We start from the raw sequence: 25,685 nt of genomic DNA, 5'->3' as shown, positions 1-25,685 counted from the left end.
CTTTCCATTACCAGACTGTGGGTTTCAGTTGTTTGAAAATGAATTATGTTAATCTGGGCTGAAATCTGCCAAGCAAGCTCTGCCTCAGCTTTAGTTTGTGCTCAGAGATTTTATTTGAGGATTTTTTTTAAGTGTCCACCTGAGGTATTTTAGGTTTCCAAGAAAGAGGCTTAGGAAAAGTATGTTGCCTATTCTCTTTTTTTCTTTTTTTTTTTTTTTCGTTGTTTTGTTTTAATGAACTGTTTCACTGAGTGCTGTGGTACAGAAGTGAGGACCTGATATTTGGCATTTCTTTGTGATAGAGATGTAACCTTCCTTTCTGGATACTCCATCCCTGGAAGTGTTCAAGGCCAGGTTGGATGGAAGGAGCAACCTGATCTAGCAGTGGCATTCCTGTTCATGACAGGGGGGTGGGACATTGATGATCTTTAGGGCCCCTTCCAAACCAAACCATTCTGATTCACTGCAAATTCATCCAAAGTTTGCAAACTTAAAAAATCCCAACCAAACCCTCCAAAAGTCTCATGTTGCATATGGTCTGTAGCAGATGTACACAATTCAATGTCTGAATTTTGCCTTAATTCTATCAGTACTAAGCATGCCTCTTTCTGGAGCTATTGGAGCTCAGCAGAATCTTCACTGAAGTGGCTCCTTGTGGTAAAAAAGAGACCACACTGGTTTGAAAAATAAATTACTTCAGAAAACTTTGCTCAGCCAGAGGCACTGATAACAGGGGTTTGACATTTCATGGTGCGTGAGCACTTGAATTTGCAAATTTCCTGTTCTTTTAAAGCTAAAACTTCATTTTGTGGAGAATAATCCACAGAAGTCTGTACTGGACACCCTGTAGAACATTAGAGCCCATCAGTTTCCTGTGCTCCTGGGCACTTTTGATGGCTGTTGACTTCTAGTCTGGCAGAAAAGTCTCCAGTTTCATGTGTTCCTTACTCTGTGTGCAAAAAGGGATTTTAAAGACTGCAAACAGATAAATCGTCCTCTTGCAGAGGAAAGACACCAAGAGGAAAGTTTTTAACCAGGAAGAAATCTATTAATTTAAATCTGTGGATTAAGTTATCCCTTTTGTCTCATTGTGAAGAAGGAAAAGGCCCAAGTATATTTGTACATTCAGTTGTGGAACACCATGAAATAGTTTCAGTATATCACTTTTTTTCCTTAATCTTCAGAAAAGTACTTTGAAAATCAGGATTGTCCCACCAGGAAGCAAAAAACATTTGTGTCTACCCAGTAGAATAGTTAAAATTTTCTTCTGCAGAAATTTCTGCTTTCTTACCAGAATTTTCACAGAAACACTCCATTGTCTTTTTGGTAAGTGTAACAAGAGCTTTGCACACATACTCCAAAAACCTCACACAAACCACTGCTAACCAGTCAGGGGATCTGGTGATGAGCTGGTTTTTCCTTTGGCTTGGTTGTGCTACAGTGCTGGTCTCTATTGTGGAAATATTTAGTTCTGCTCCCAAAAAGCGAGCCAGAACTCTGTAGATGTGCTGAACTTTTCACTTGGCAACCAAGCTTCATTTGCAGAACAAACTTTTAGCTGTGATGGGACTGAGCTCCTGCTCTTTCTTGTGGTTTCAATGTGGACGAGGTCCAAGCGATGACAAGAACGAGCAGTGTGGAAAAGAAGTCCTGGGAGAAAATGGTGTCTGAGAACCAGGCTGAGAAGTTGGAAGCTCTCAGATGGGGAGAAAAGGGCTGAGAATGGGTCAGGGACTGTCAGCCTCCAAGATCAAGGTGGTTTCACACCTCCCTTCTGTCCCCAGGGACTTGCTCTCCCACAGCATTGCATCATGTTCACCAACACCCTGAAAGCCAGAGAAGTTCGGTGAAAATTCACTGTTTAGCTGTGAAACATGGAAGATATCCCATTCAGCAAGGGCAGGACACTCTCCTGGGTCAGGGATCCAGGCTTTTTTTGCCTCTCCAGTGCATTCCAGAAGTGCTACAGGGATGGGCAGCTCTGACAGGAGCCCCTGCAATGCAGAACAAAAACAGTGCAAGGAGGAGATCCAGCTCCATCACCCCTCTTTGTATTATTTTGGATGCTATCTGAAGAAAACAAGGTAGCAGAACTGTTTGTTTTCCACCATTCAAAGCTATCCAAATCTCCAGCGCAATGGAGACTGCAGGAATTTTATCACTGCCATTTTTCATGGGCAGCAGCACTGAAAGCAGAGCGTTTGCTTGCGAGATGACTGCGTTAAGTTTTCACCTGGGAGCCAGCTGCTTAACCAAACTCATTGAAAATATCACCCCTCTCTGACCAAAGAATGAGAGTCTGGCTGAGCAGAGGCACCCAGCTGTGAAAAATGAACACTGAAAACAATGAAGTTGTCAGTTCTCTTACCAGGATGCAAATAAATACCAGGGCTGTCAGGCTGGCAGTTCTGCTGGACCATTAGTTTAGCACAAAGACGTTCTGCAGAGCAGGGGATGACAGCTGATCCATCACCCCCAGTGGTCCAGCCCCTCCACAGAAACCTCTTCAGAATGGGCTGTGAAACATATTTTTAACCCACATTATTATGTTAAACTTTCATAAGACACATTATCTCTAAACTGGGAGTGTTCCAGATGTGATCTTAGTTTGTGGAATTATTTATTTTTTAAATACCTTTTGCAGTTTATGTATTGGCTGCTCTTGCGGACTTAGCAATGCTAACAGTTGAACTTGATGATCTTAAAGGTCTTTTGAAACCTAAATGATTCTCCTATTGTCTCTAGAGTCAGACATGGTTAATATATGGGGTTTTATGTTCATTTATTTATTTATTTCCAGGGATGGTGAAGTCACTTGAAGTGCTCACAAAACAAGTGGACACAGCACTTATGGTATTTGACCAAAGGTTGGACTGACGATCCTGAAGATCTTTTCCAACCTCAACGATTCTATGATTTTATATGGGCTTAGGCACTCTTATGATGTGAAAAGTGTCATTGGAGCACAGCTCCAACCTGATTTCCCTGGCTTTGAGTTGCATCTCATGCTTGCTCTGGGCTTCCTTGGATGCTTCCTGATGGGGTTTTATGGAATTCTGTCGTTGCAGCCTGCCAGGGGAACAGCTACGGGCCGGGCTGCAGGAACACTTGTCACTGTCACAACGGAGCTCTCTGTCACCACGTAACCGGGACGTGCCTGTGTAGCCCGGGCTGGAAAGGAGCCACCTGCCAAGAAGGTACAGCTGGAAATTCAAACCCCTGCCTATGGATTATAGGAGGGAAAAATAAAACCTGTGTTTGGGGAAAGCTCACTGGTATTTTAGCTCTCAGCTCATTGCCCTATGTTGTCATTGGGTTTGGATCCGCACTGACGTGAATTGGTCCATTAAATTAATCCGTGACACTGTGTTGTAGGATCCCAGGGCAGAGGGGTGAAAGAGCCATAAAGTGGAAAAAGAGCTGATTTTGAAGGCTGATGAAGGGAGAAAAGGTCCATAAACCTCCCAATTATGATGCTGAAATAAAGCTGTTTCTTTTCCATGGCCTGCTTTACTGTCCCATGCACCAGACTGATCCTCGGCATTACCTTGTGCTGTTCCAGACAGAGCCTAAATCCAGAACATGTGAAAGGCATTGAGCCTTCCAGCCTTGGCAATCAGACCCATACGTGAGGCTCAAACACAAGCACAGCTCCATGAGGAGCTCCATAAGAGGAGGCTGGCAAAGCAAGGCTGCACTGTGGCATTGCACATCCTAATCCATGCATCCCAGGCAGTAGGAAAAGTCTGTCCATGCCCCTTGCAGAAGCTCCTTGTTCTGTGCCTTCCCCACGAGGTCCCTGGGGTGGCAGCAGTACCATGGAGCTGGGAATGCTGCTGTGGATGCTCCTGGGTGAGCAGGGATTTAGAGTCAGCACTCAGACTCTCCCCTTCAACATCCCAAGATTGTTAGGGAAAGGGGATGAAAGCTGGCAGGGGTAGAGTGATATTTAAATTTAGCACATTCCCCTTTTAAAACTTGATATGAAGAGGCCTTTCCATGAAGGATTTAAAAATTGGGAAGGTACTGAGCTGTTCTTGATGACATGGACAGCATGACCTGAATTTTAGTTTTCTCCAAAGGCCGCAAATACAAAACTAATGCAAAAGTTACAAAAGATGTTTCAAACACCCCTTTTTAAATACATGTTCAGGGATATCTTTTCTATTTGAAGTGAGGAGGTAGAATAATTGTGTGAGCCATCCTCTGGTGCCTGTACTTTTCCAAGGTGAGAGCTTGCCCCTGTTTTCATGTTAAAGAGGTGTCACTCTGGCATGTGGCAGAGGTGTGTGTTTTTTTGCCAAAAAATTAGGTTCTATTCATAGAAACTGGTTGTGATAGGCATTAATAGACTTGCCTAATTAAAATTTGGTAAATGGTGAAATATCATCAGCTAGCTGTGGGCAGCAGGATCAGTTAGAGAAGGAGCTGTGATTTTAAGAGGACTGTACAAAGAAATTCTGAGAACAGGGAAATCAATCCCCAGTGTTGAGAAAGCTGGAAAGAACCAAAGAAATGGGTTTTGTGGGTACAAACAGAAAGTCTCAAGGTTATTTGGTGGGTCACTAATTCGCTTAATCACCTACTTTGTTCCAAGACCAGTTTTATAGTGGTTGGAGTAATTCCTTATTGGTCGTGTCCCCATTTTTGCTTGGTTGTACCTCTCAGAGCATCTTCCAGTCCCAGAAAGTCTGCAAGGTGGGAGAGGTGGTGCTGAACCTGTGTCCTTCCCCTGCACTTCCTGATGGAAGTTTTTCCCTGCCTCCCTTCACAGCCTGTCCCCCCGGGTGGTACGGAGCGAACTGCCTGCAGCGCTGCCTCTGCCACGGCCAGGCCACCTGTGACCCTGTGAGTGGCGAGTGCCAGTGTCCCCAGGGCTGGACAGGGACAGCCTGCGAGCTGGGTGAGTCTCACCACCTCCTCCAGCCCCTCGCTTCAGTCACTCTGAAAGGAAGTTCACTTGAGCTGGGGTCTGCTTTGAGACAAGTCAGAGGAAGAAGGAGACAGAAGAATGGAAAAGTTAAAAAGTTAAAAGAACTGGGGTTGTTTAGTCAGAAATGAGAAGGCTGAGGGGAGATGTGATATTGGTACTTGAACATATCCATGGTGCTGGAAACTTGCTGGGCAGAGGAGATGGATAAGCTATTCTTTGTCCTTTGGGAATGGGGAGGATAGGCAATGAGCTCCAGTTAAGGAGAAAGAAATCCTTAAAGATGAAAATGCTGTATTTCTAGAGAATTTTGCCAAGGGAGGCTTCAAAATTTCCTTCACTGGAGGTTTTTAGGCCCAGTTCTGGTGGCTCATGATGTTGCAGAGGCGTGAGGAAGTTCCTGCTGGGGTTGCTGCAGCCTTGGCCCCCCATCAGCCTCCCCCATCCCGTTTCAGAGTGTGAGGACGGGCAGTTTGGAGAGGGCTGTGAGCAGAACTGCAGCTGCCACCACGGGGTGTGCGACCAGTCCTCAGGGAAGTGTCTCTGCCACGCTGGCTGGACCGGGGACCATTGTGATGTTGGTAAGGGCAGCTCCTTCTGCAAATCCTTCATTTTAACCATCAGCCATTTCTGCCAGTTTTCTATTTCCTCTCTTAAATTTCCAGGATTCTGCAGGCCAGTCAGGATTTCTGCCCTCTCACCCCATCTCAGACACACAGGCAGGTCTCTGCCCAGCCATGCCCTTGTCCAAATCATTTTATCTCCTCCTCCCTCTGTTCCCTGCCTTAGAAAATGAAGGTATTTCTCTACCTTACACACGCAGGGAAGAACACATGAAAGGGAGTTTTAAGGAGAATTTTCCAGATCAGCCACCTCTGTGGGTCATTGAGGGGAGCTCAGCAAACTGGACTGTGATGGTTCAGATAGTTCAGATGTGGCACATCACCCAGATTTGACACAGCTGTTTGGCATGCTTAGAGCCATCTGAATCCCTGAAATAGGGATGAAATCTCATTCATAGGTGACTTAAAACATGCTTTCAGCTCACCCACTGAGCTGCTGTGCTTTTAGCACAGCTTTCTGAGGTCTCCTGAGGTGCTGAGGACTCAGAAAGCCTCGGCCACCAGTGTGACCCGTAAAGCCTTCTCAGTTCCCACCTCCCTTTCTCTTTGGTCACTTTACAGGGACCTGGCAGGTGGAGGCAGTTCCTGGGCACAGTTCAGACTGCTCAAACAGCTGTCCCTGTGTGCACAGCTCTGTCAAAGCAAACAGCATCACCCTCTCTGTGGAGCCTGGATTTGCACTCCAGGCCATGACTCGGTCTTTGCAAACTTTCCTGTGCAGACTCGTTAGCTGCCAGCATTAAGCGCTTCTAATATTTTTTATATCTTTCCCCTTCGCTGATATTTTCTGGCCACGCAGTCTGCTAAATATACTCCTGAGCAGGAGCTGGGGCAAGGAGGATCCTGGCTGATGGCCAGCGGAGATGCTGGTACAACTCTCTCTCTGCTTGCCCCCAGCCTGTCCGCCGGGATTTTTCGGGAAGCGCTGCGAGGAGCGGTGTGACTGTGCCCACGGCTGGTCCTGCCACCCGCAGAGTGGAGCGTGTCACTGCCACCGGGGGTGGCGAGGGAAGCACTGCGACAAACGTGAGTGAGGGCAGCGCCTCGCCCTGGGCCGCGCGTTCCGCCCGGGCCCGCAGCTCCGGGCCGCGGCCGCCTTGTTTTCACCCCCTCCTTCGGCGGGGCCGAGCGGGAGCTGCTCGCAGGGATGGGTGGGTGGAGGGGGTGGCTTTGTCCCCTCCTGCTGGCCCTGACAGGCTTGGTGTCCCCTGCAGCCTGCCTGCCGGGCCGCTACGGCGCGGGGTGCGGGCGGCGGTGCCGCTGTCCCGCGGGAAGGCCCTGCCACCACCTGACGGGGGCCTGCGGATGTCCCCCGGGCTTCACCGGCCACGGCTGCGACAAGGGTGAGTTCCTCATCACACCGCAAATACTTCCCTCGGCGGCTAATGCATAAATGGATTTCTTGAATCAAAACGTGGGGATGTGAAGCCTGAAGAGGGAGGGAAGATGGCCAAGGGCTGCTTGTCCCTCGCCCGAGGGCTTTGGCCAGCTCTGAGCTCGGTGCCAGCGCAGTTGGGGCTGCTGGGGTTTGCCCTCTCTGTTCTTGAAGCTGTTGCACACCCAGGGGCTGAACTGCCCCCAGATGGGCTGAGGATGGAGTGGAGCCCAGCCCTGCCCACTGTGCTGTCAGTAAAGCAGCAGCTCGGCTTTTCTTGGCCTTGTCCCTGTGCGAGGCTGTCTATTCCTGCTCTCAGAGCTCGTGGAAGGGACATTTTCTGGCTTTTCTTAGCATGGAGTCCGGTCCCCCAGAGCTGTCTTTGGAAGCAGGCTCCTGCTCTGACCCCAGCTGCAACACCCTGGTTTTGTTCCTCCCCACAAAACTTTTCCTGAGCCCTGTTTTAGCCAAAGGAGAACCAGCAGTAAATAAGAATTGAAAGGACTGACATCAGTGTCCTGTATCCTCCACCAGAGGACTCTAAATGCTGACCCACAACCAGGGCAGCTTAATGGAAATGAGATGTAAGAATTAAACGTGGAAAGTCCAAAACCTGTAGGCAATGTGGCTGTCAGCAGGCAGAATGAAACCAGTGGAGATGTTGATGTCACAGCAGCTTTGCAAGTTTAAACTTCTGCAAAAGGTAGAATGTCTTTATCCACATGCCTGGTCCCTTGGGAATTATACTGTTATTTTAGTCAATTTTACCTGACATTTCCCTATGATTTTTTTTTCTAGTGACAAGAAAATTGTATCTGGCCCTTGACAGTTGGGCACAAATTGACTGAACAAAACAAAATCAAGCAGTCAAGTAACCCCCAAGTAAATGTAATAAATCCAAAGTCCCGGAGGAGAGCGTCATTCCGTAGGCAGGGATTTTATTTAATAAATTTCAGCCCGCTCTTTGTTTGAGTGCTATATTTACCAAGACAAATTTAATTTATTGGTTTGCATTTCTTCTTCCCAAAGCTTGTCCACCGGGCACGTACGGGCAGGACTGTCACGGAGTGTGCCAGTGCTCTGCAGAGAATCAGGAATGTCACCCTGTCACTGGCCACTGCTCCTGCAGCCCGGGCTACCATGGGGCCCACTGCCACCTCCGTGAGTATTTTGGGGGGTTGCTGCCTTTCTGACAGAGAGCTGAGTCCTGCAGGAGCATCTGCTGGTGCTTTGGGTTCATCTGTGTCAGTACAGTGACTGAGAGGAGTAGAGGTTAATTATAGTATAAAAGTTATAGTATTACAAATAAGTTGCAGTACAGGAAGGAAGCATAGGGTGGGTTAATTGACACTAAAAAAAGTAGTTGTATTACTGCAAGGAATTAATTTTAAAAATTAATTTTAATAATTAAATTAAATTAAAATTAATAATTTTAAAAATTTTCTAAAAAAATTAATAATGTTGGTTCAAAAATGTAATTAATTCAGTCCTTCAAATTAATTTTTACAACCACCAGATTGACCAGCTAAATTCTTTCCAATCTCATGCCACGCCAAAGAATGTAAAGATCATTCTCTGCATTGCATCTCTCAGCTACACCTGGATATTGCACAGCTCTCTCATTTCCAAATACCAAGTCCAAAATACTTCCCGAAATCTCTGCGTGCTCAAGTAAGGACAAATGGTTATGAGAAAACAACAAGCTGAAATTGGCAATAAATCCAAGTGATTCATAAAGTCCTTTCAGTTGCAGAGCCTTCTGAGGAGCAATCAAATTAAACCAACTGTTACTCTGGATTGAAAAATGGTGACTAGTGTAGAGGACAAAATGCCAACTGGCCCAATGCTCCATCATAAAAAATATTCCCAGATCCACATGGCTCATGCCGGTATTTTAGGACATCTGTAAAGTTGTTTCTGGTGGAATGTGGCAACTGATAAGAAACATATACTAAAGCAGCCAATAAAGGAGACAGTTAATTACCTTTTTATTTACAACTTTAATTTTGGTTTTACTCCACGGCTTGTAATAGTCTCATTTAGAGGAGAAAAAAAGAAAAAAAAAAAAAACAAGCTGTTGTCTTTCTTGCTCAGTTTTTCTCTCTTTGGTGAGTGTTGATTTCTCTTTCTTGGGAATCCAGCACAGTTCTGTTTGTCTTAATTGCTTTTTGGGCTGACAATTTGGATACAAAAGCCAGCTGTCACATGTGCAGCTCTAGTAAGGGTTAAACCACTGTTTTATAGAGAACAGAAATAGGAGAAAGACTCCCCTTAGGGATGGGCCTTTGTATTGCCATCACGTCATCACAAGTTATTCTTTAAAATATAAATTATAAATAAAACACAAAGGATTGATTCTGTCCTCCTCTCTGCATCAGTTTTTGCTGTAAGTGAGATCGAAATCTGGCCTTCAACGTTGGGGCTGGAGCCATTTGGATCCATTATATATTAGATTATAATAAATGTTATAGTAGAGCAGTAGTGGAGATCAACTATTTAACAGGATCATTTTAAAAGACTTAATCATGGTCAGCCCATTACCTTTATGTAGCAATTTCTCTGTAGCCATTACCTGTGTGTGTAGCACTAAATCTCTCATTACAGTAAATGTCCTCGACCTTACTTAGATACTTCAGGTTTTATTTCAGAATTTTAAAATTTAAAGCATTAACAATTACACTGAAGTTCTGATAGAGAAGGTATAAAAAGATTTGTTGCAAAATAAAATCTGTGTTTTGCTGTATTCAGGGGGGATTTTTGCCATGGATTTCTGTGTAGTTGGGATTAAACCTAAAGATTTGGTTTAGATTTGAGATTTCATAGTGTTTTGTACTCTGACATTCCAAAAATATGCAGAAGATTTTTAAACACAGGTTGTTAGATATTTATTAGAGAAATAATGAAATGATGGAAGCTCACAGAAAAATACTCATCTATGTTGGTGTTGTTCTTGTTGTCCCCTGTGCCACTCATAGACAGACACACAAAACGGGAGAACAGTTAATTGTGAATTATTTCAAGTTCAGGTCAGTGGAGGGAGAGATTGTGGGCCTGATGCTGAAGTGACCTACTGAAAACCAAGGGTGGCTCGCGTGACTTTGGTGGGAATACTCCAAGTTCCTGCTGTCCTCACTGCAGGGAAAGCTGGGGCTGCTCCAGGGTGAAGAAGCTCTCGATAGAATATTAAAACCAGCGCAGGGAGCCGCTCCCAAATGGGCTCTGGTCCAGTCAACATGTGGTTGGATGCTGCTGGAAACAGTTTCTGGCAACTGTTGCCGTATTTATAGTACAGTGAAAAAAAGGTTCAAGAAAGTATCTATAAAAGGTGTAGTTGGCTGGGAAGTCAAATTTCCAGGAGCCAAGAGCAACGGGGCTTTCATGTTCTCAAATTTTGGAGTGAGGAGCTGAAAAAGTCTCTTGGCAGGGTCCAGAGCAAGAAGACAAGCTAGCAATAAGGTTCTCATCACTTGTCCATAACTTGCTGGATGGGCAGATCTACTTGTTAAAAGGAGTAAAAAGCAGTAAGTGGTGGTGGAATGATTTAAAAAAAAAAAAAAAAAAAAAGCATGGTATGTTTCTGTGACATTGACTGGGCTGGGAGATCTCACCAGCTTCACCCTCAAGCTGTAGGTGACAGGATGTGTCAGAAGGGATTATTTGACAATGTGATTAATAGCATTGGTCAGAAAAGCCTCAGTATGTGCAATTGCTCTGGAAAGATTTAGGAGCTCTTGGTCATGACAAACCCACTCAAAGCAGAAGGAAAATCAGGAAATGAGGTGGAAATCTAGCTGCCACTCTTTTGTTCGCAGAAAAAACATAAGTCAGAAGTACAGGAAACCGTTAAATTAGAAAATGTCTTTATGAGATAACTGGTGGTGCAAGAGTAGCCCTCTTTGCAAAGGCAGAGCCTACTGAAATGGTGGGACATGGTGCAAATTGCCCTTGTTATCTGCATCAAAATTCTTCTGCAAAGTACTAACAGATGAGGTGGCTTTGTTATTGGCCATGTGCACATTGCAGCAGCTGAACATGCCCTGAGTGTGCTGCTCCTTCTCCAGCCAAAATACAGGAAATACTGCAAGGACAAAGAATTTGGTAAGGAGGGAATTACTGCATCCTGTTCAGTAATGGAGCAACTACTGCTAGCTGTGAGCTAAGGAATAGCTCTGACAGCTTTGCCAGGGAGAAGCAGCTGTCTTTTGGAGTCTGGGACACAGAATAAAAAAATGAAGGAGAAAATCCAAATGATGACCAAAAGGAAAAGAAGGAGGAAAAGAGATACTCACATAGAGGAATTAAATCATTGAATCTGGATGAGTCCTTAACTTCAGGTCTTAGTGGGAATGAAAGAGGTGTTGCAGGGCTCACTCCTTGATGCCAGGGCTTGCACGTGAAACAGATTTTGCATCCTGGCAGATGGAAGCACTGATGACAGAGCATTCATTGAGAAGAATCTGTGAGAAGGGCTGGGGAGAGTATTTGCATGTTATAGAAGCATGTATCTGTTTAGTCCTGATGATCTGCTATCCTGGTTTGAGCAGAAGCCAGCGTTCAGTTTTATTTTAAAAGGCACCCCTTCAAAGCTTCCCCATAAGCTCTTCCTCACTATTGAATAGTTCAGAAAAGCCAGAGATTTCTCCAGCCACTCAGGCCATGCTTTTGTGCCTTTAGGAAAGACAAAATACATGAAGTTATTTATGCACAGATTGCAAGGGATCTGTTGCTTGGAGACGTGAGCAAATATATTTTCAACCAGGTTTCTAAAGTAGCCAGACTTTCCTTCTGCCAGGGAAGAGAAGGAAGGGGTGAGCAAAGAAATAACATTTAGGGATAGTAGCACAAGTGGAACTGTTGGATGATGATCATGCTGCTCAAGCACCAGCTCCTGATTCCAGTACACTGGCAGAAATGGCTCACAGCTTGTCACTGACTTGGGCAAACCAGGTGGCTGCTGCCCAAAGGAAGAGGGAGAATGACCCCATCTCTCTTTCTGTGTAGGAGGGAAAGAGGGAATACACTCATCTGGAGCAGAAACCCCAAGAGGAAAACCTCTGTAGAGCGGGGCTTGCTTTTCTTGCTGCTGTCACCTAAGGGGAATGGGAGAGCACAGAGCCAGGAGCAGCAGCACTCAGTCCAGCTCTCCAGGATTTGACATTACAATCAGTGCTGTCCCAGAGGCACATTGTCCAAAGCAGCCATCTGCTCCTCAATGCCTACTGGCCCTCTGGAGGTGATTAACATTAGAAAATGAAAATCAAACTTCGCTTGAAAGCAACAAAGTGCTTAAGACATGAAATGCAACAGGCCCAGTAGCAACCTAACCTAATTGCTGGGTATTTTTTCTTTTAAAACAGGGTGTCCAAAAGGTACTTATGGTTCAAACTGCCAAAATCCCTGTAAATGCATGAACGGAGGCCACTGTGACCCTGCGTCAGGGACGTGTGATTGCGCTCCCGGTTTCATCGGAGCCAACTGCAGCAAAAGTAAGCCAACATTCATGTTCTGCTTCTGTCAAAACACAGCAAAGAGAATCATTTGCATAAGAGCTTGTCAGAAGAAAAACAGACAGATTCCAGCTACCTCTTCCTTGAATTGTAAATCAGGATTCCAGCTTTGTAAAAAATCTCTTGCAAAATATTTTGCCTTGCTCCTGCATGCATAGAAGCAAGGACACTTACCCCAGGATTGCAACCTGCTTGCCCAAATTTATTTCTAGAGCCAGCTCAGCATGAATTGCTCAACCTTCTTCCTGTCCAAAATTTCAAGGTTGAGAAATTATCTCAATATTTTGCTTCACACTGTGGTGCCATTAGTTTCAATAAATGGGAAAAAGATCAAGTTTTGTCATGGCAAAACTGGTAAAGACTCCATGGCAACCCTACTACTACTTCTCTGTTTCAGAGCTAAATGGTGTGGCTGGATTTCTGTGCTGCTTCCAAAGCTCTGCTCTCTGTGAAATTTTCTTCAGCTTATTCACAGAAAGGCATTGTTTGAATGTTTGGTTGCCCATACCTTTGCTCTTCCGTGTTGGGCAGCATCAGTATTAAGGAAGAAAAGATGTTTTAAACTGGGAGGATGAGCAGCTGATATTTCAGTTGTACATTCACTCTTCTGATGGGAAAGACAGTAAATATTCCATGTGAAATCATGGATTATATTTATAATCACAGGTAGTCTCGGAAGGTAAAGTAGTTGTGTCTTTGGGTGGGTTTTGGCTTCATAGTTGATGCTTTGAAGTGCATTAGGTGGAATAAAAACAAAGCCAGCTCTTCCCCTAAGGTGGTGGCTGTGTTAAAAATGAAAACTGCCGTTGGATCCTCTGGGTGTGTAACAAATCCTGTGTTCCTCCAGCTTGCCCTGAGAGCCGGTATGGGAAGGACTGTGCCCAGTTCTGTGCCTGTGGCAGAGGTCAGTGTGACCCACGGAGCGGCGAGTGCACCTGTGCCCCCGGCCACACGGGACCTGCCTGCCAGCAAGGTAACAAAGCAGGACCCAGGTCACCTCACCAGCGGGTGACACGTTTAAAATACCCAGCAAATAAACTCAGTGCCAAACATTGTTCACAGCCAGTTCCCTTTGCTGATAACGCTGCAGTTTGCAGTGCTCAGCCTCCATCCCTCCTCGCTCCGTCACCCAGCCTAATCCTGCCCACACCTCCCTGCCACCCTCGGTGCCAGGGCACCTCCAGGAAGCTGAGAGGGTATGTCAAGCTCAGAGCGTTTGGGTGAAATTGATAATAATCATGGAGCAGTGTCCCACCACAGGGAGACACTAATGTCTTGGGATGCATTTGGGGAGCACGTGTCTGTATTTATTCCCTGTCACCTTCATCCTTTTCTTGGGGTGCTAATTTTTGGGTTTTTTCAAACTTTGTTAATTCTCTGTAGTGTGTCCCCAGGGACGATATGGCCCCAACTGCCACCAGACATGTACCTGTCAGAACGGTGGCATCTGTGACCACGTGGATGGCAACTGCACCTGTGGGCTCGGCTGGACAGGAAGATCCTGTGAGAAAGGTGATTTCCTGCTTCCATGGCAGTGGATTTGTACACTCAGGCTGGGGCTCGCAGTGTCCCCAGACACCCACAGACAAGGACAGCTTCAGAACTGCCCCTAGTTAGAGCTTCAGGTCTTTTCTCAAAGAAGTTTTCTCCTGAGTCCTGCTCATTAATTCCCTTGCACATTCCTTATTTCTTCTTCACTCCATTATTTCTTCTCCTGCCCAACTTCTGTGTTCATTGTTCATAGGAATGTTGGGTTTTGTCTTCTTCTAGGTGATCCTCTGAGCAGCAGAAGCTATGTCTTCCTCCTCAGTGGTTATGTTCTCGTTCATTTGACTCTGGACTGGAGTCAAATTTCCCATGTATTCACTTCCCAGATGTTCTGACAACATGTATCCAAAGTAACTGAGATTATCCTGCTTTCTCACCCTCACTTCTCCATGACAGCTGTCTCTTGTGCGAGACAAAGCACTCTTAACAGAATAAACTCATATCCTACTCCAGAATCATTCCTGTCAGCCCAGACTTCCCACAACTGTCCTGTCCTCCCAAAAACTATTCTGCATTTCTGTGTTCCTATTTTTCTCTGTAGGTAAGAGATATCTGTATAGTTATGGACTTAAATGTTCAGGAAACCACAAGTTAACTGGTATGAAATATAAGTAAATAGTTCTGAGTACACATTCAAGACAAATGCCATCATTAAATCATAACTGCCATGGCTCAAGCTCCCCAACACCCTCCCAGACTCTCATTTACAACACCTCTGTCCCTGACACCTGTAGAATATTCACCTCAAACTCCATCTGTATCCGTACCAAGAACTGGTTGTTAGAGGGGAGTGTCCCTATATAGAAGTGTCATATAGAAATGACACTTTTTAGCAGCTTTCTGAGATGCATTGTTTCACTCTGCATCTGGGGAGACTCAGAGCACCACCGTGCATCTGTGTGCAGAGGAGGAGCAGGGAGGAAAGGAAAGGTGCAGCTACTCACAGTGTGAATCCTGTGAGGATTCAGTGGGCAGTGAATGTTCTCTGTGGACAGGCTCTAAAATATTTGCACTTCATCAATATCTGGCTGACCTAGCAAAGGGCAACTGTGTCCATCTGCATTTGTCTGTTCCTGGAGATCTCTGTAGACACCCATAGGCTGAGTTGGAGCTGGTTGGAGCCGGGTGGTGCAGGTGTCCCCACGTGGAGTAGTGGATTGTGGGTGTGTCTCATAGATAAAACATTTCTGGAGATGTGCACACATTGTGTAAGGGACTGTGTGTTGTATCACTAGAGAGAGCTTCACTATTTATCTTTCGACAGAGGGAGTGAAATTATTGGAAAATCGAGTCTTGATCTCCACAACAGTGTGGGATTGAGTGTGTTGTGACTGGAAATCAAAGACAGCTAATCAGGCATCCTTTTAATAGAGATGAGATGTGAAGTTCCTGGAAGATCCTGTCTGGCATTTGCAGAGTTCTCAGTCTGATTATTTGGACGGCCACGCTCGTTTAAGTTCGTCTGCCCAGATTCAAATTATCCCAGCAGTGGGAAGTTAACTTATTGAGAGATGATGCTGAGGTTAATTATATTGGCACAGTCCCTTCTGCATGACTTGGCTTTCAGTAATTTGAGACGTGTTTGGTTCTGTAAAAGCAGATAGCTCATTATACATGGACAGACTGTTGCTATGTGTGAAAAGGATCCTCCTGGTTTTATTAGGAATTCGAATAGTGTGAACTCCAAGGATAACACAGAGGAGGAGAAGCTTCATGTTTTCCTTCACACTTTTTAAGTGCCTAAAAGAAAATATTGCTGTGGATAAAGAAAGAAAAAAGAAAATCTAATTTATGCCATTCACTACAAGGCTTTACAACACATGGTGCGGGTTCAGCATCGAGTCTGTGAAGAGAGAAATTGAAAAAGGCAGGCTGTTAAAAGGATCAGGAAATTGCTGTTCAAACATCTATATAACATAAAAGATTTCTCACCAGAGTATGTAAATGCATCATCATTGTGCAAAAATCCTGTGTCTTCATAACAAATATTCTTTGGTCTGCAAATTATTCTCTGGATATCATCTCTTGACAATGCTGTCTATCACATATGAGCTTTTCTGGGTGAGGGCAGTGATTGTTTGTCTATTTTTCTGTCCATGTCCTGCCAGCAGAGTGTCTCCCTGGGAAGTATGGGGCTGGCTGCTCCTTGGACTGCCTGTGCCAGCACAATGGCACCTGTGACAGGTTCACAGGGTGCTGCAGGTGCCCCGAGGGTTTCTACGGCCACTCCTGTGAGCACAGTAAGTGGAGGCACTCAGGGTAATTGTCACAGGCCTGGGGCTTCAGAGTAGTCAAAAATAACCTCACTGGTTCAGTTAAAATTTTGGGGATGTCCCAGATCATCCAGCTCCTTCCAGATCTTGCATGTCTCTGATGCTGGGTGGTACAAGTTTAAAAGCCCATGGCATTATTAGAGTTAAGTATCATTTTTTGTTGGTTGCCAGGGAATGTCACAGAGAATACAGAGGATTTGAATGGTGTGTATGATTTTCTCCATGAACCTTTTCATTTTAATTTTTCAGGATGCCCTCTTGGATTTTATGGGCTGGGCTGTCTTCAGGCCTGTGCCTGTAAAAATGGAGCGAGCTGTGATGCAGTGACAGGACAGTGCCTTTGTCCTTTGGGTTATCACGGTGTCCACTGTGAAAACGGTACTGCTACACCTCTGATGGGAAAGAAAAAAGAAAAGGGGGAAAAATAACAAAAGCAGAACTCAAATAACCTCTTATAGTTACTGAAATATTTGTTGGGAGACACTTCTTCCATAGTTTGAGCTTAATGAATATCCTGAAACACTGGATTTGGGACAGATTTCCTGTTATAGAGCTGGGTGTTCCCATTCCCTTATAAATTAACTAATCTGGTTCCGATTAATACAGTGAAAGTCCTGGTCTCCATGATGTCTTACAGCAATGAGTTCCACATGCCATTTATTAAAAATAAGTCCCTTTTACTGATTCTAAATTTGCTTCTAAAACTCCAAATAAGATTATTAAATAGGTGCATGTCAAACCTATTGAGTGTTATGGAGAGGTTTTCTAGAGAGCTCTAATTAAAAATAGAAGTGCCAGCTACATTTCTGGGACAGATTTACAGATAGCTTTGAGAAGTTAGATTAGGTGACCCCAACGGAAGGAGAGCTCATATAAATATTGTGCCCATTGCACTATGTTTTATTCTTCATTAAGCTTGGCATTTACACTGATTAATTTATGAGCTTTCCTCTGAGATCTCCTGGGAAAACTCGGGGTTTAATGTACATCTTGCCGCTCAAACTGCATCTGAAAGGTTCTCTTGCTGTCAGGCTGTGACAGGGGCTGGTTTGGTGAGAGGTGCCAGCATCAATGTGACTGTGGAGATGCTCCTTGTGATCCAGAGACTGGGAAGTGCCTTTGCCCACCTGGGAAGACTGGAGACAAGTGTGACATTGGTAAGGGCAATTTTTTTTAAGGGCTGGACTGTGTATAATTAAACCATTCTGACCTGTTGGTTTCAGAATAACTGTAAAAGGACATTTGTTCAAGAAATTGTTCATTGTAGAAAATTGCTCTTTAGGGTTATCAACACCTTTATCAGCAGGCTTGTACCTCTTGATTTAATCAATATTTAAATTTATATACTGATAGGAAAACTGTTCATGGGTCAGCTGTAAAATGTCATTTACCCTGAGGTTTGGAGAACACAGGCTGGAGAAGAATAGACCAAGTAGTTTTGCAAATGTAGTGGGGAGGACTCCAAAGGGTGCAAGGGCTCTAATTTACACACTGACACTTTTCAGACCAGTGCAAAAGTATGTCCAGCTCTGGATTTGCTTCCCCTGGAGGCAGGATGGAATCCCCACAGATGAGGGTAGTGGGGCTGCAGCAGCTGTGCTTGCCCCTGGCCTTCAGAGGCAGCCCAGGAACTTTTAACCCAAATGCTTGGGCTGTGTGTTGGCCCACAGGAGCAGGATTCTTCTGTAACAAGGATATAAAAATAGGTGAGAAATTTTTCCTGTAGGGAAAACCGTCCCCACTGCTGTACCCTGATGGGGTTGGGCACAGGGTTGAGAGGCAGATTCCTGAGCCAGGCTCTGGTCACAGCTGTGACTGATCATAGTTCAGGGCCAGGTTGGGCAGAACTTGGAACAGCCTGGTCTGGTGAAAAGTGTTCCATGCCCATGGCTGGAACCAGATGAGTTTAAAGGTCCCTTCTAACCCAGGCTAGTCTAGGATTCTGTGGTTATGATGGAGCAGGTTTAGGGCAATCACTGAAATAAAAGGAATTGCAGTGGTTAAACTGAGTGTCAGAAAACATTTGTGATCCCAATGCTGTGACAAACAAGATAAAAGGAGTGAACATCCATGTGCTACTGTGGAGCTTCACCAGGAGCCAAAATCCTCCTGAGCCCCTGGAACAGAGGGGAAATATTTTTTCTCCTTTTGTTCTAGGATGAGGCAGAAATTAATTGAAGCAGGCTGTTATTAATACAGATTGCTGTGTGCTTAAGCATTAGTGCAACTTGCAAAACTAAAATGGAAAAGCATTTGATTCCCTCTGGGCAGTGTCCTGTGGTCAGGAAATGAAGCTCCCAGTCTTCAGCACTGTTCCAGTGGGAACAGGAGCCACCCTCACTGCCCACACAGCCCCAGCTGTCCATGGGCCTTTCCAGTAAAATTTTAGGCAGAAGTGGAACGCAAGGGGGAAGCTCAGCACCAAAAACGGGAATCGAGGTTTTCCTCCTTGCAAACTCTGCAAGTCTTTTTTATTTTTCTTAAATCAGTTAGGGTAGCCCCCATCCATGAAAAGCTGTTATGGGGTAGGTTTTATTTGCATTTTTATTTTCAATTAGGCTCAGTTCATCTGTGATATAACTGTGAGCAGCTGTGACTGTGCAGCAGCCATAAAGATAAAAGGCCTGATTTTAATTTGAACTCTGGTAAAGCACCCATTAAACAGGCAAAATGTTAATTAAAAAAAAAAAAGGGGAGAGAGAGAGAGAATATAACAGATTTTTATGGGCGTTCTTTTTCTGTAGTAAATTAACATTGCAGACTTTCAAACAGATGTCTTAAATACACATTGTTATTAACATGAAAATGTGGTATTACATAAATTAAAATCAGGTCCAGAGGTGTTTGGGGAGACCTTTTCTCATAACATTTCCTAATTGAAAAGGCCAAGCTCAGAGCGCACGGGGCGAGTTCTCCCACGTGCTGGGGCTGCAGCTGATGCAGGGCATCAGGCTCAGCAGGACTTTATTTACCCAAGGGTGCTCGTGAGAGAAGGCAAATTCCCTTCTTACAGGGTTTTTCAGCAAGGTGAGGACCATTGTTTTCTGTGTGTTTCACACCCTGCTTTGTGACCCTGCTGCTCACTTTCCTTTCCTGCCTGTCCTCTGATGCATAAAAAATTGCAGTGAGGACTTACCAGCCTAGCTATGAAATGTATTTGCATTTGGAAGTGAGATTTTTTGGAGAGTTTAGTTTTCCAGGAGGCAGCAGAATTGTGCAGTCAGAGCAAGACATGAGTATCTATAAAATGGATTAATTCTCAGTGTCACATTCTGTGAGAGAAGGCTCTTGGCCAGCACGCACTGACAGCCCAGCCATGCAGGAGAGACGGGGCAGGAGATAGTGTGGATCCAGGATGCTGACAGCAACTTTCCTGAGCAGATCCCAAGATGTTCTCCGTTGAGCTGTCAGCCCCTGTTTTTACACCAGTAATGATTTCCATTCTGGGAACCTCTTCAGGACAGCTGGGCTGCAGCTTGGGCAGAGCACGCGGCAGACGAAACTTGACGACTGCCGCGCTTTCCCAAATGTCATGTTTTACTGTGAGCAGATGTAGGTGTCTGAGCAGCTTCCTGATCCCACAGAGAGGGGAGACTACCAGGAGTGTTCACCCTCTCCCAAACCCTCCTGTCCTTGCAGGGTGCAGGCCAGACCGGTACGGCCCCGGCTGCTCCCTGCGGTGCCAGTGTGCCGGCAGATCCCGCTGCAATCCCCACAACGGCAACTGCGCCTGCCCAAACTCCTGGATGGGGCCAACCTGCAGAGAAGGTAACCAGGCTGGGGGTGCAGCCTTTCCTGGTGGGATAAAACATGTGTGGTCGGTTTGGATGGGAGTGTCAACCCATTGGATTGTTCAGATAATTTCTCTTCTTAATGAAATAAGAGTACGGAGGGAAAGTTTCCTCTCACTTGTAGTCTAATCACAATTCCTCCTTTAGTTCAGGAATAATTTTGGGAACCTTCCGATTTGGAGGTGTTTTACAGTTTTGCCTGCTCTCTGCCTCTGAAAGGAGGCTGCTGTAACTCCCTCCTCTACCTTCTTTTCAAGGCTACCATTTATTGAATTATTTAAGTGTAAATTGTATAATCTATATAATATTTCAGTATTAGGTTATATGGACCTGAAACCGTGTTTCTACTTAATTCTCTAGGTGGCCCTCCAAAGCTTCCTTTTTATGAAGAACAAGCTCAAGAAAGAGGGAGTATTTTTCCAAGAGCTCTACAACAGTAACATTTGGACTAATAAATGAACTGTTTTATATGCACAGACGGTATTTGAATTTGGATATGAAAACAGTTATTCAATTCAGCTTGAATTGTACTGAAGTATTCACACTTCTTATGGAAGACTACAGAGGCCATTTAGTAGCTGGATCCTTTTAAAAAGTTGAATCTGTTTCATGTGCTCATTCCTAGCCTCTTGCCCCTCCATTAATCTACTCTGGACATTCTTTCTGGTATTAATATAATTCATTGCTTGAAAGCCTGGACATGTTTTTAATCAGACCAGCTCCAAAGAGTACGGGGATAAGCGGCGTGTAACACCTCACCGTGGAATGAGCCAGACTCCATATCAGGGACTTTCTAAACCCACTTGACAGCCAGCACCAAGTTTGAAGAGTGTTCCACAGATTATTTCTCTACAGATTCACTGCAAAATCACATTGCACAGAAACTAGAGGGATTCATCAAGTTAATTCCTCTTTGAATAACACTGTGTGTTCTAGAGAAGTATGCAGTCTAATTTTGAACTTGCAGCTGAAGAATCTGCCACAATCCAACAAGAGTCCTCAATACATTGTTAATTTATTTAAGAGCATCTTCTGCATTTCTGGTGTGTTTGACTGATTGGAAGATCTCTGTCTGAATCTGTCTTCCAAAGAGCGTGGTGTCATCTGCCAGACTCTCCTGGCATTCTGTGTTCTCACATCTTACCAGATTAATTTCTCAGTGGTTTGTCAAGCCAAGCTGAGCAGCACTTCTCATAAAACAGTATTTGCTGATGCAGAAAAGGTTTTATCTTAAATGGAGAAAGCAGATAGAAGAGAAGAGGAGAGGTGCTTAAAGATAATATTTTTGGGTTTGGGGCTTTTACTGAGCCTTTTTATTGTTTTTTAATCATCTTACAACAGTTCTGATCCCATTCAATAGCTGCTGGTGGCCACTTCATAGAACAGAGATGTTTTGGTGCTATTTTGTCTGTTCAGACAGGTTTTCTTTTGATATTAAAAATATGTCATTATAAAGAAATGTATGTTCTGTATTTTAATATTCTGAGTTAACCAAGCTAAAAGATTTCAGTGTCTCTTTATACCTCTCTTTAGGTTAGGAGTTACAAAATCTGTGTAGTAACCACTTGATTCTTACTGTATCAAAACTGCACTTAAGAAGGGGCTTCAGGGCTGTGGTAGACACAGAGTATGGGCAGTTCCAGCTCTTGTGCTGACATTCCATTCACCACCAGAACAAACTGCAGCTCTGCAAGAGCAGGTTTTTGTTTTGCAAGAGACAAAATGACAATAATTGATGGTAACTTGGGATTTTTGGAGGAGTTTGTTGTTTTGGTTGGGTGAGTGATGAGTTGGTGAAGCAGGATCCAGGAGGTTGGATGGGAAGGTGAGCTAACAATTTTCCCCATGGTTCACCCCAGGTCTTAATCTGCAGTCAGTGACTGTCCAGGCCAAAGCACATGGCACTCGTTCCTCTGGGAGTTTATTTCAAACTGTGATCTATGGGAGGCAAGACAGTTTTAGGAGGTGTTTTCCAGGCTTCATGGAAGTCTTATTGTTGTTATTCATCACTTCGTAGGTATTGAAAGTAAAGGTATTTGTGAATGTGTCAAAATTAATTAACTAACTGTGCTTTCAGCCAGAAAATCACTGGGGCTGATGTTGATCCCTTTTAATTTCTTCTGTAGAGCTCAATGAATGTCACTGGAAAGTTCATTCAATGTAAATGTGGCAAAATTATAGTCCCAGAAGCGTGTGACTCTCAGCAAGGCAGTGACATTTTAAATGTTCTTTTGGAGGTGTGATGGCTGGGGTCTGATCCTACAATTATGTGAATTTGGGGCAATTTCACTGAACAGGAACTGATAAATCTCCTGTGAGACAATGAGATACAATCTTAGCAACTGCTGGAGAGGAACAATTCAAGTTGAGCAGTTGACATATTTTGATCTTAGCTCTGTATTTTCTGCAGAGCCAAACTACAGCAGTAGTGCAAGTGTCACACTGGACTCAAGATTTTTTGTAGAATCATCAAGTGAGTAAAGCTGTAGAAAACCTCTGAAGGTCTGAGCTTCCCTTTAAAGCCTGGTCAGCTTCAGAGTCAGATGGGTCAGAGATTAATAATTCAAATAAAATTTCAGAGATTCATCCCAGCTAGTTTTGAATATCTCCAAGGATGGAGATCCCACCGCCTCTTTGAACCTGTCCTAGTGGAGATTTCATTTTCTTCCTTTTTTTTTTCCTGGTTTCTAATCAGAATTTCTTAAGTTTCATCTTTGGTCCACTGCTTCTCATCTTTCAGAGTGGATCTCTGAGGAGCCTTTGGCTTCCTCTCCCCCACACCCCCATGGGGTAGTTGGCTACAGCCTTGGTCCTCTCTTCTGAAGTCTCCCCATTATCTCAGTGACCCTCACTGGCCACATTCCAGTACATCAGATGTTCCAGTTTGTTCCAGCTGCCCAGAGACTGGTGTGGTTACTCAGCAGCTCATGCATAAAACCCTTTACACTGCTGTCAGACAGCAGAATGGATCAAATGTACTGTTTTTCCCTTATTTTAGTAGACTGACGTGTCATTTGAGCAGCTAATCAAAGGGGAGACCTTTCTCAAGCCATATTATTTACACCTGTGTATACTTGTTTACATTTTCCACATTACCTTACTAATAGAATTGTAAATATGTAGTATAAGGAAATAAAACATTTTTGTATTAAGTGTTTTTAAAGGATGTCATGATTTTAGGTACATGATGAAACATATTTTAAGTGACTGATACTGAGCCTGTGCCAGTGAAATAAGAGACCCAAGCAGATCTGCTTTGGGAAATATTTCAGCAAACATTTTTTTAAATCAAAAAATGCCAATTCATACAAACCACTCCATATGCAATAGACTTTTTTATTCAAAATGCTTCTTGGCTTCTTTATGTTATTACCTTGGGAAAAGAAGTTCACTTCAGTGCCATCCAACAGACCATTCTGATTTATGGTTCTGCATGACCTTTTGTTCCAAAACAAAGAACAGTCATATACAGGTAAAAATCAGAATTAAAGATTACAAAAATATTAAAAGAGGAATTTTGATTGGAATAGTTGGAATGTCTTATCTTGGTTCTTCTTTTTTCATAAGGCAGAGAAAACATTTACAGGATTTTGTTTTCTATAAGAGCCACACTTATACATTATTAGCTACTAATTAAGGAATTTTATTTGCTTCTGATATTATTCTGATTCTGCTCCTTACTACAGTTTAACACATTAACGTAATTCTTTGCCTACAAAGCAGTCTTTATTTGACAAGGTTTTTTAATGGAAAGCTGACTAAATCAGCTTTTCCAGAGATTAATTTTGTGGCAAGCGAGTGTAGTTGCTACTAAATTAATACAACATCGCTTATTTGCTTCATCAGATTCCAGTGAAAGAGCGTCAGGCTGAAACAGTCCTGACCACAGCACTGGGGCTTGTTGAAAATGAGAGTGAAAAACTCAGTGAAAATGGGGTTTATAGTTAAATTGATGCCCTTCTTCCTCTTGGTGAAGGCTTTGCTGGCTCTCCATTTCCCAGGAGTTAATTACCCTTCCTTGGAGAGAGCGCTCTGTGTATTCCTCTGTAACGCACTTGCACGTGCAGATAGCTCCTTTCAGAAAGGCACTGGAATTATTTCAGCCATGCAGTTCCTGTGCCAGCTCCCCCTCTCTTACCTTGTGTGCTCCAGATAACTTCAGTTGGAGTGGGAAGGAGCTGAGTGTAACTCAGTGGGCCCAGCAGAACCTCGCTCGCTGAGAATTCATGAAACCAGAACAACGTGTTTTAAGTTAGACTTCACTAACACTATCCTCATAGGAAAACAATCAGAATTTTTAAAATTCCCCTCTTCCCCTGCCAAAAATTATTATTCTACTTTTATCCTTTTTATGTTGAAGAACCATAGCTATTAAAGTTTGCCCAGATTCCTTGCCAACCATATTATTTTGATTGGCTGCAGGTTTCTGTTTGTGTAAGTAATAACCAGCATAGTGTCAGGAGTTGCCAACGGGACAAACATGGAAATAATACCTTCATGTCCTTCCCAGAAGAGTCAAAGACACATTTGGGAGCCATCATGGCTTCACTGTGCAGCTCAAACAGGGACTCTCAGAATTTAGCTTCTTATCAGAGCAAAATAAAGCTTAGGAACAATCTTTGAGAGTGCTGGTGGACCAAGAAACCTCCATCCTCCCATCCTTGTGTTAACATTCTTATATTTAGGCTAGAAACCTTCTCAGTCTCCAGCTTTTGAAGGATTTTTCCTTCAGATTGACCTGACTGAGCAACTCTGTGCATGGGCTGCAACTGTGCCCAGTAATTCTTTTGCAAGGTCACAGCTTAAATTCTGTCACTGTGTAAAGCAATTTCCAGCAGTAAACACCAAATCTCAGCCTTGTAGAGCATAAATTGTTCGCTCTGTTCTTTTCATTGCTTTTAATAAGAACTCACATAGCAATATTATGTCTCTGTGAATTTGTAATCCCTCTTCAAGGAATGTGTGGGATATATCTCAGATTTGTACTGTACTTTCTGTTGTAGATGTGTTGTAGTGAAAGGATGCTGATTTTTTTTTAAATAAACATGTCATTAAAACTTGGTATTCTTTTTCCCTTATTGCTAGTCTTGAAGCAACAGGTTTCTGTTGTGGATGAGACTTTATTCTACTGAACTAATTCACATTCGGAGCAAGCAGGTTGAACTCACACCTGCTTTTAATAGTTTATATAGAATAAATAATGGCCTGTGCCCAAATGGGTTTGTTTATGATCCCTGACCAGGGCAACCTGGCCAGTGGCTGAGCCTGACAAATAGAGCTTTCTGGCACTCAGACTCCAGAGTATTAGAAATATTCAAAACACAGCATAAATCTTGCTGGAAGGGGATGGTTATGAAGTGTAACATTTTGGGAAGACACGGGCACAGAGCACTTTGAAGGTATTTGAAACCACACACCTGCAGCCTCCCATCAGCCTGCTTGGGCACTTCCCAGAGCCCAGCTCTGCCAACAAATTGCCTGCTTCACCTTCAGGGTATTGTCTTCTCACACTGGCAGGAGCTGCAGGAACATGTGTGCCTGTTTAATGCCAAATAATGCAGTGAGAGTGTGCTGGTTAATTGAAAGTAGCAGGCTAAATTGAATTCAAAATGTGTAACAAAGGGGGAATGGTAGATCA

At 44.0% G+C, this 25,685-nt stretch overlaps 1 protein-coding gene across 1 annotated transcript; it reads left to right on the top strand.

The window, feature by feature from the left end:
- The first annotated feature begins 6,416 nt into the window (after positions 1 to 6,416).
- On the top strand, positions 6,417 to 25,086 carry LOC131581805 (multiple epidermal growth factor-like domains protein 6). Its single transcript, XM_058844483.1, has 11 exons — positions 6,417 to 6,579; positions 6,768 to 6,896; positions 7,958 to 8,089; positions 12,286 to 12,414; positions 13,283 to 13,408; positions 13,819 to 13,947; positions 16,095 to 16,223; positions 16,506 to 16,634; positions 17,288 to 17,413; positions 19,896 to 20,024; positions 20,408 to 25,086. Exons 1-11 carry the CDS (start codon positions 6,417 to 6,419, stop codon positions 20,485 to 20,487), a joined length of 1,401 nt encoding a protein of 466 aa, XP_058700466.1. The 3' UTR covers positions 20,488 to 25,086.
- Positions 25,087 to 25,685: the final 599 nt, after the last annotated feature.

The sequence above is a fragment of the Poecile atricapillus genome, chromosome 8, assembly GCF_030490865.1.
Source record: "Poecile atricapillus isolate bPoeAtr1 chromosome 8, bPoeAtr1.hap1, whole genome shotgun sequence".
Lineage (NCBI taxonomy): Eukaryota > Metazoa > Chordata > Aves > Passeriformes > Paridae > Poecile > Poecile atricapillus.
This window is presented reverse-complemented; position numbering and strand designations above follow the sequence as displayed.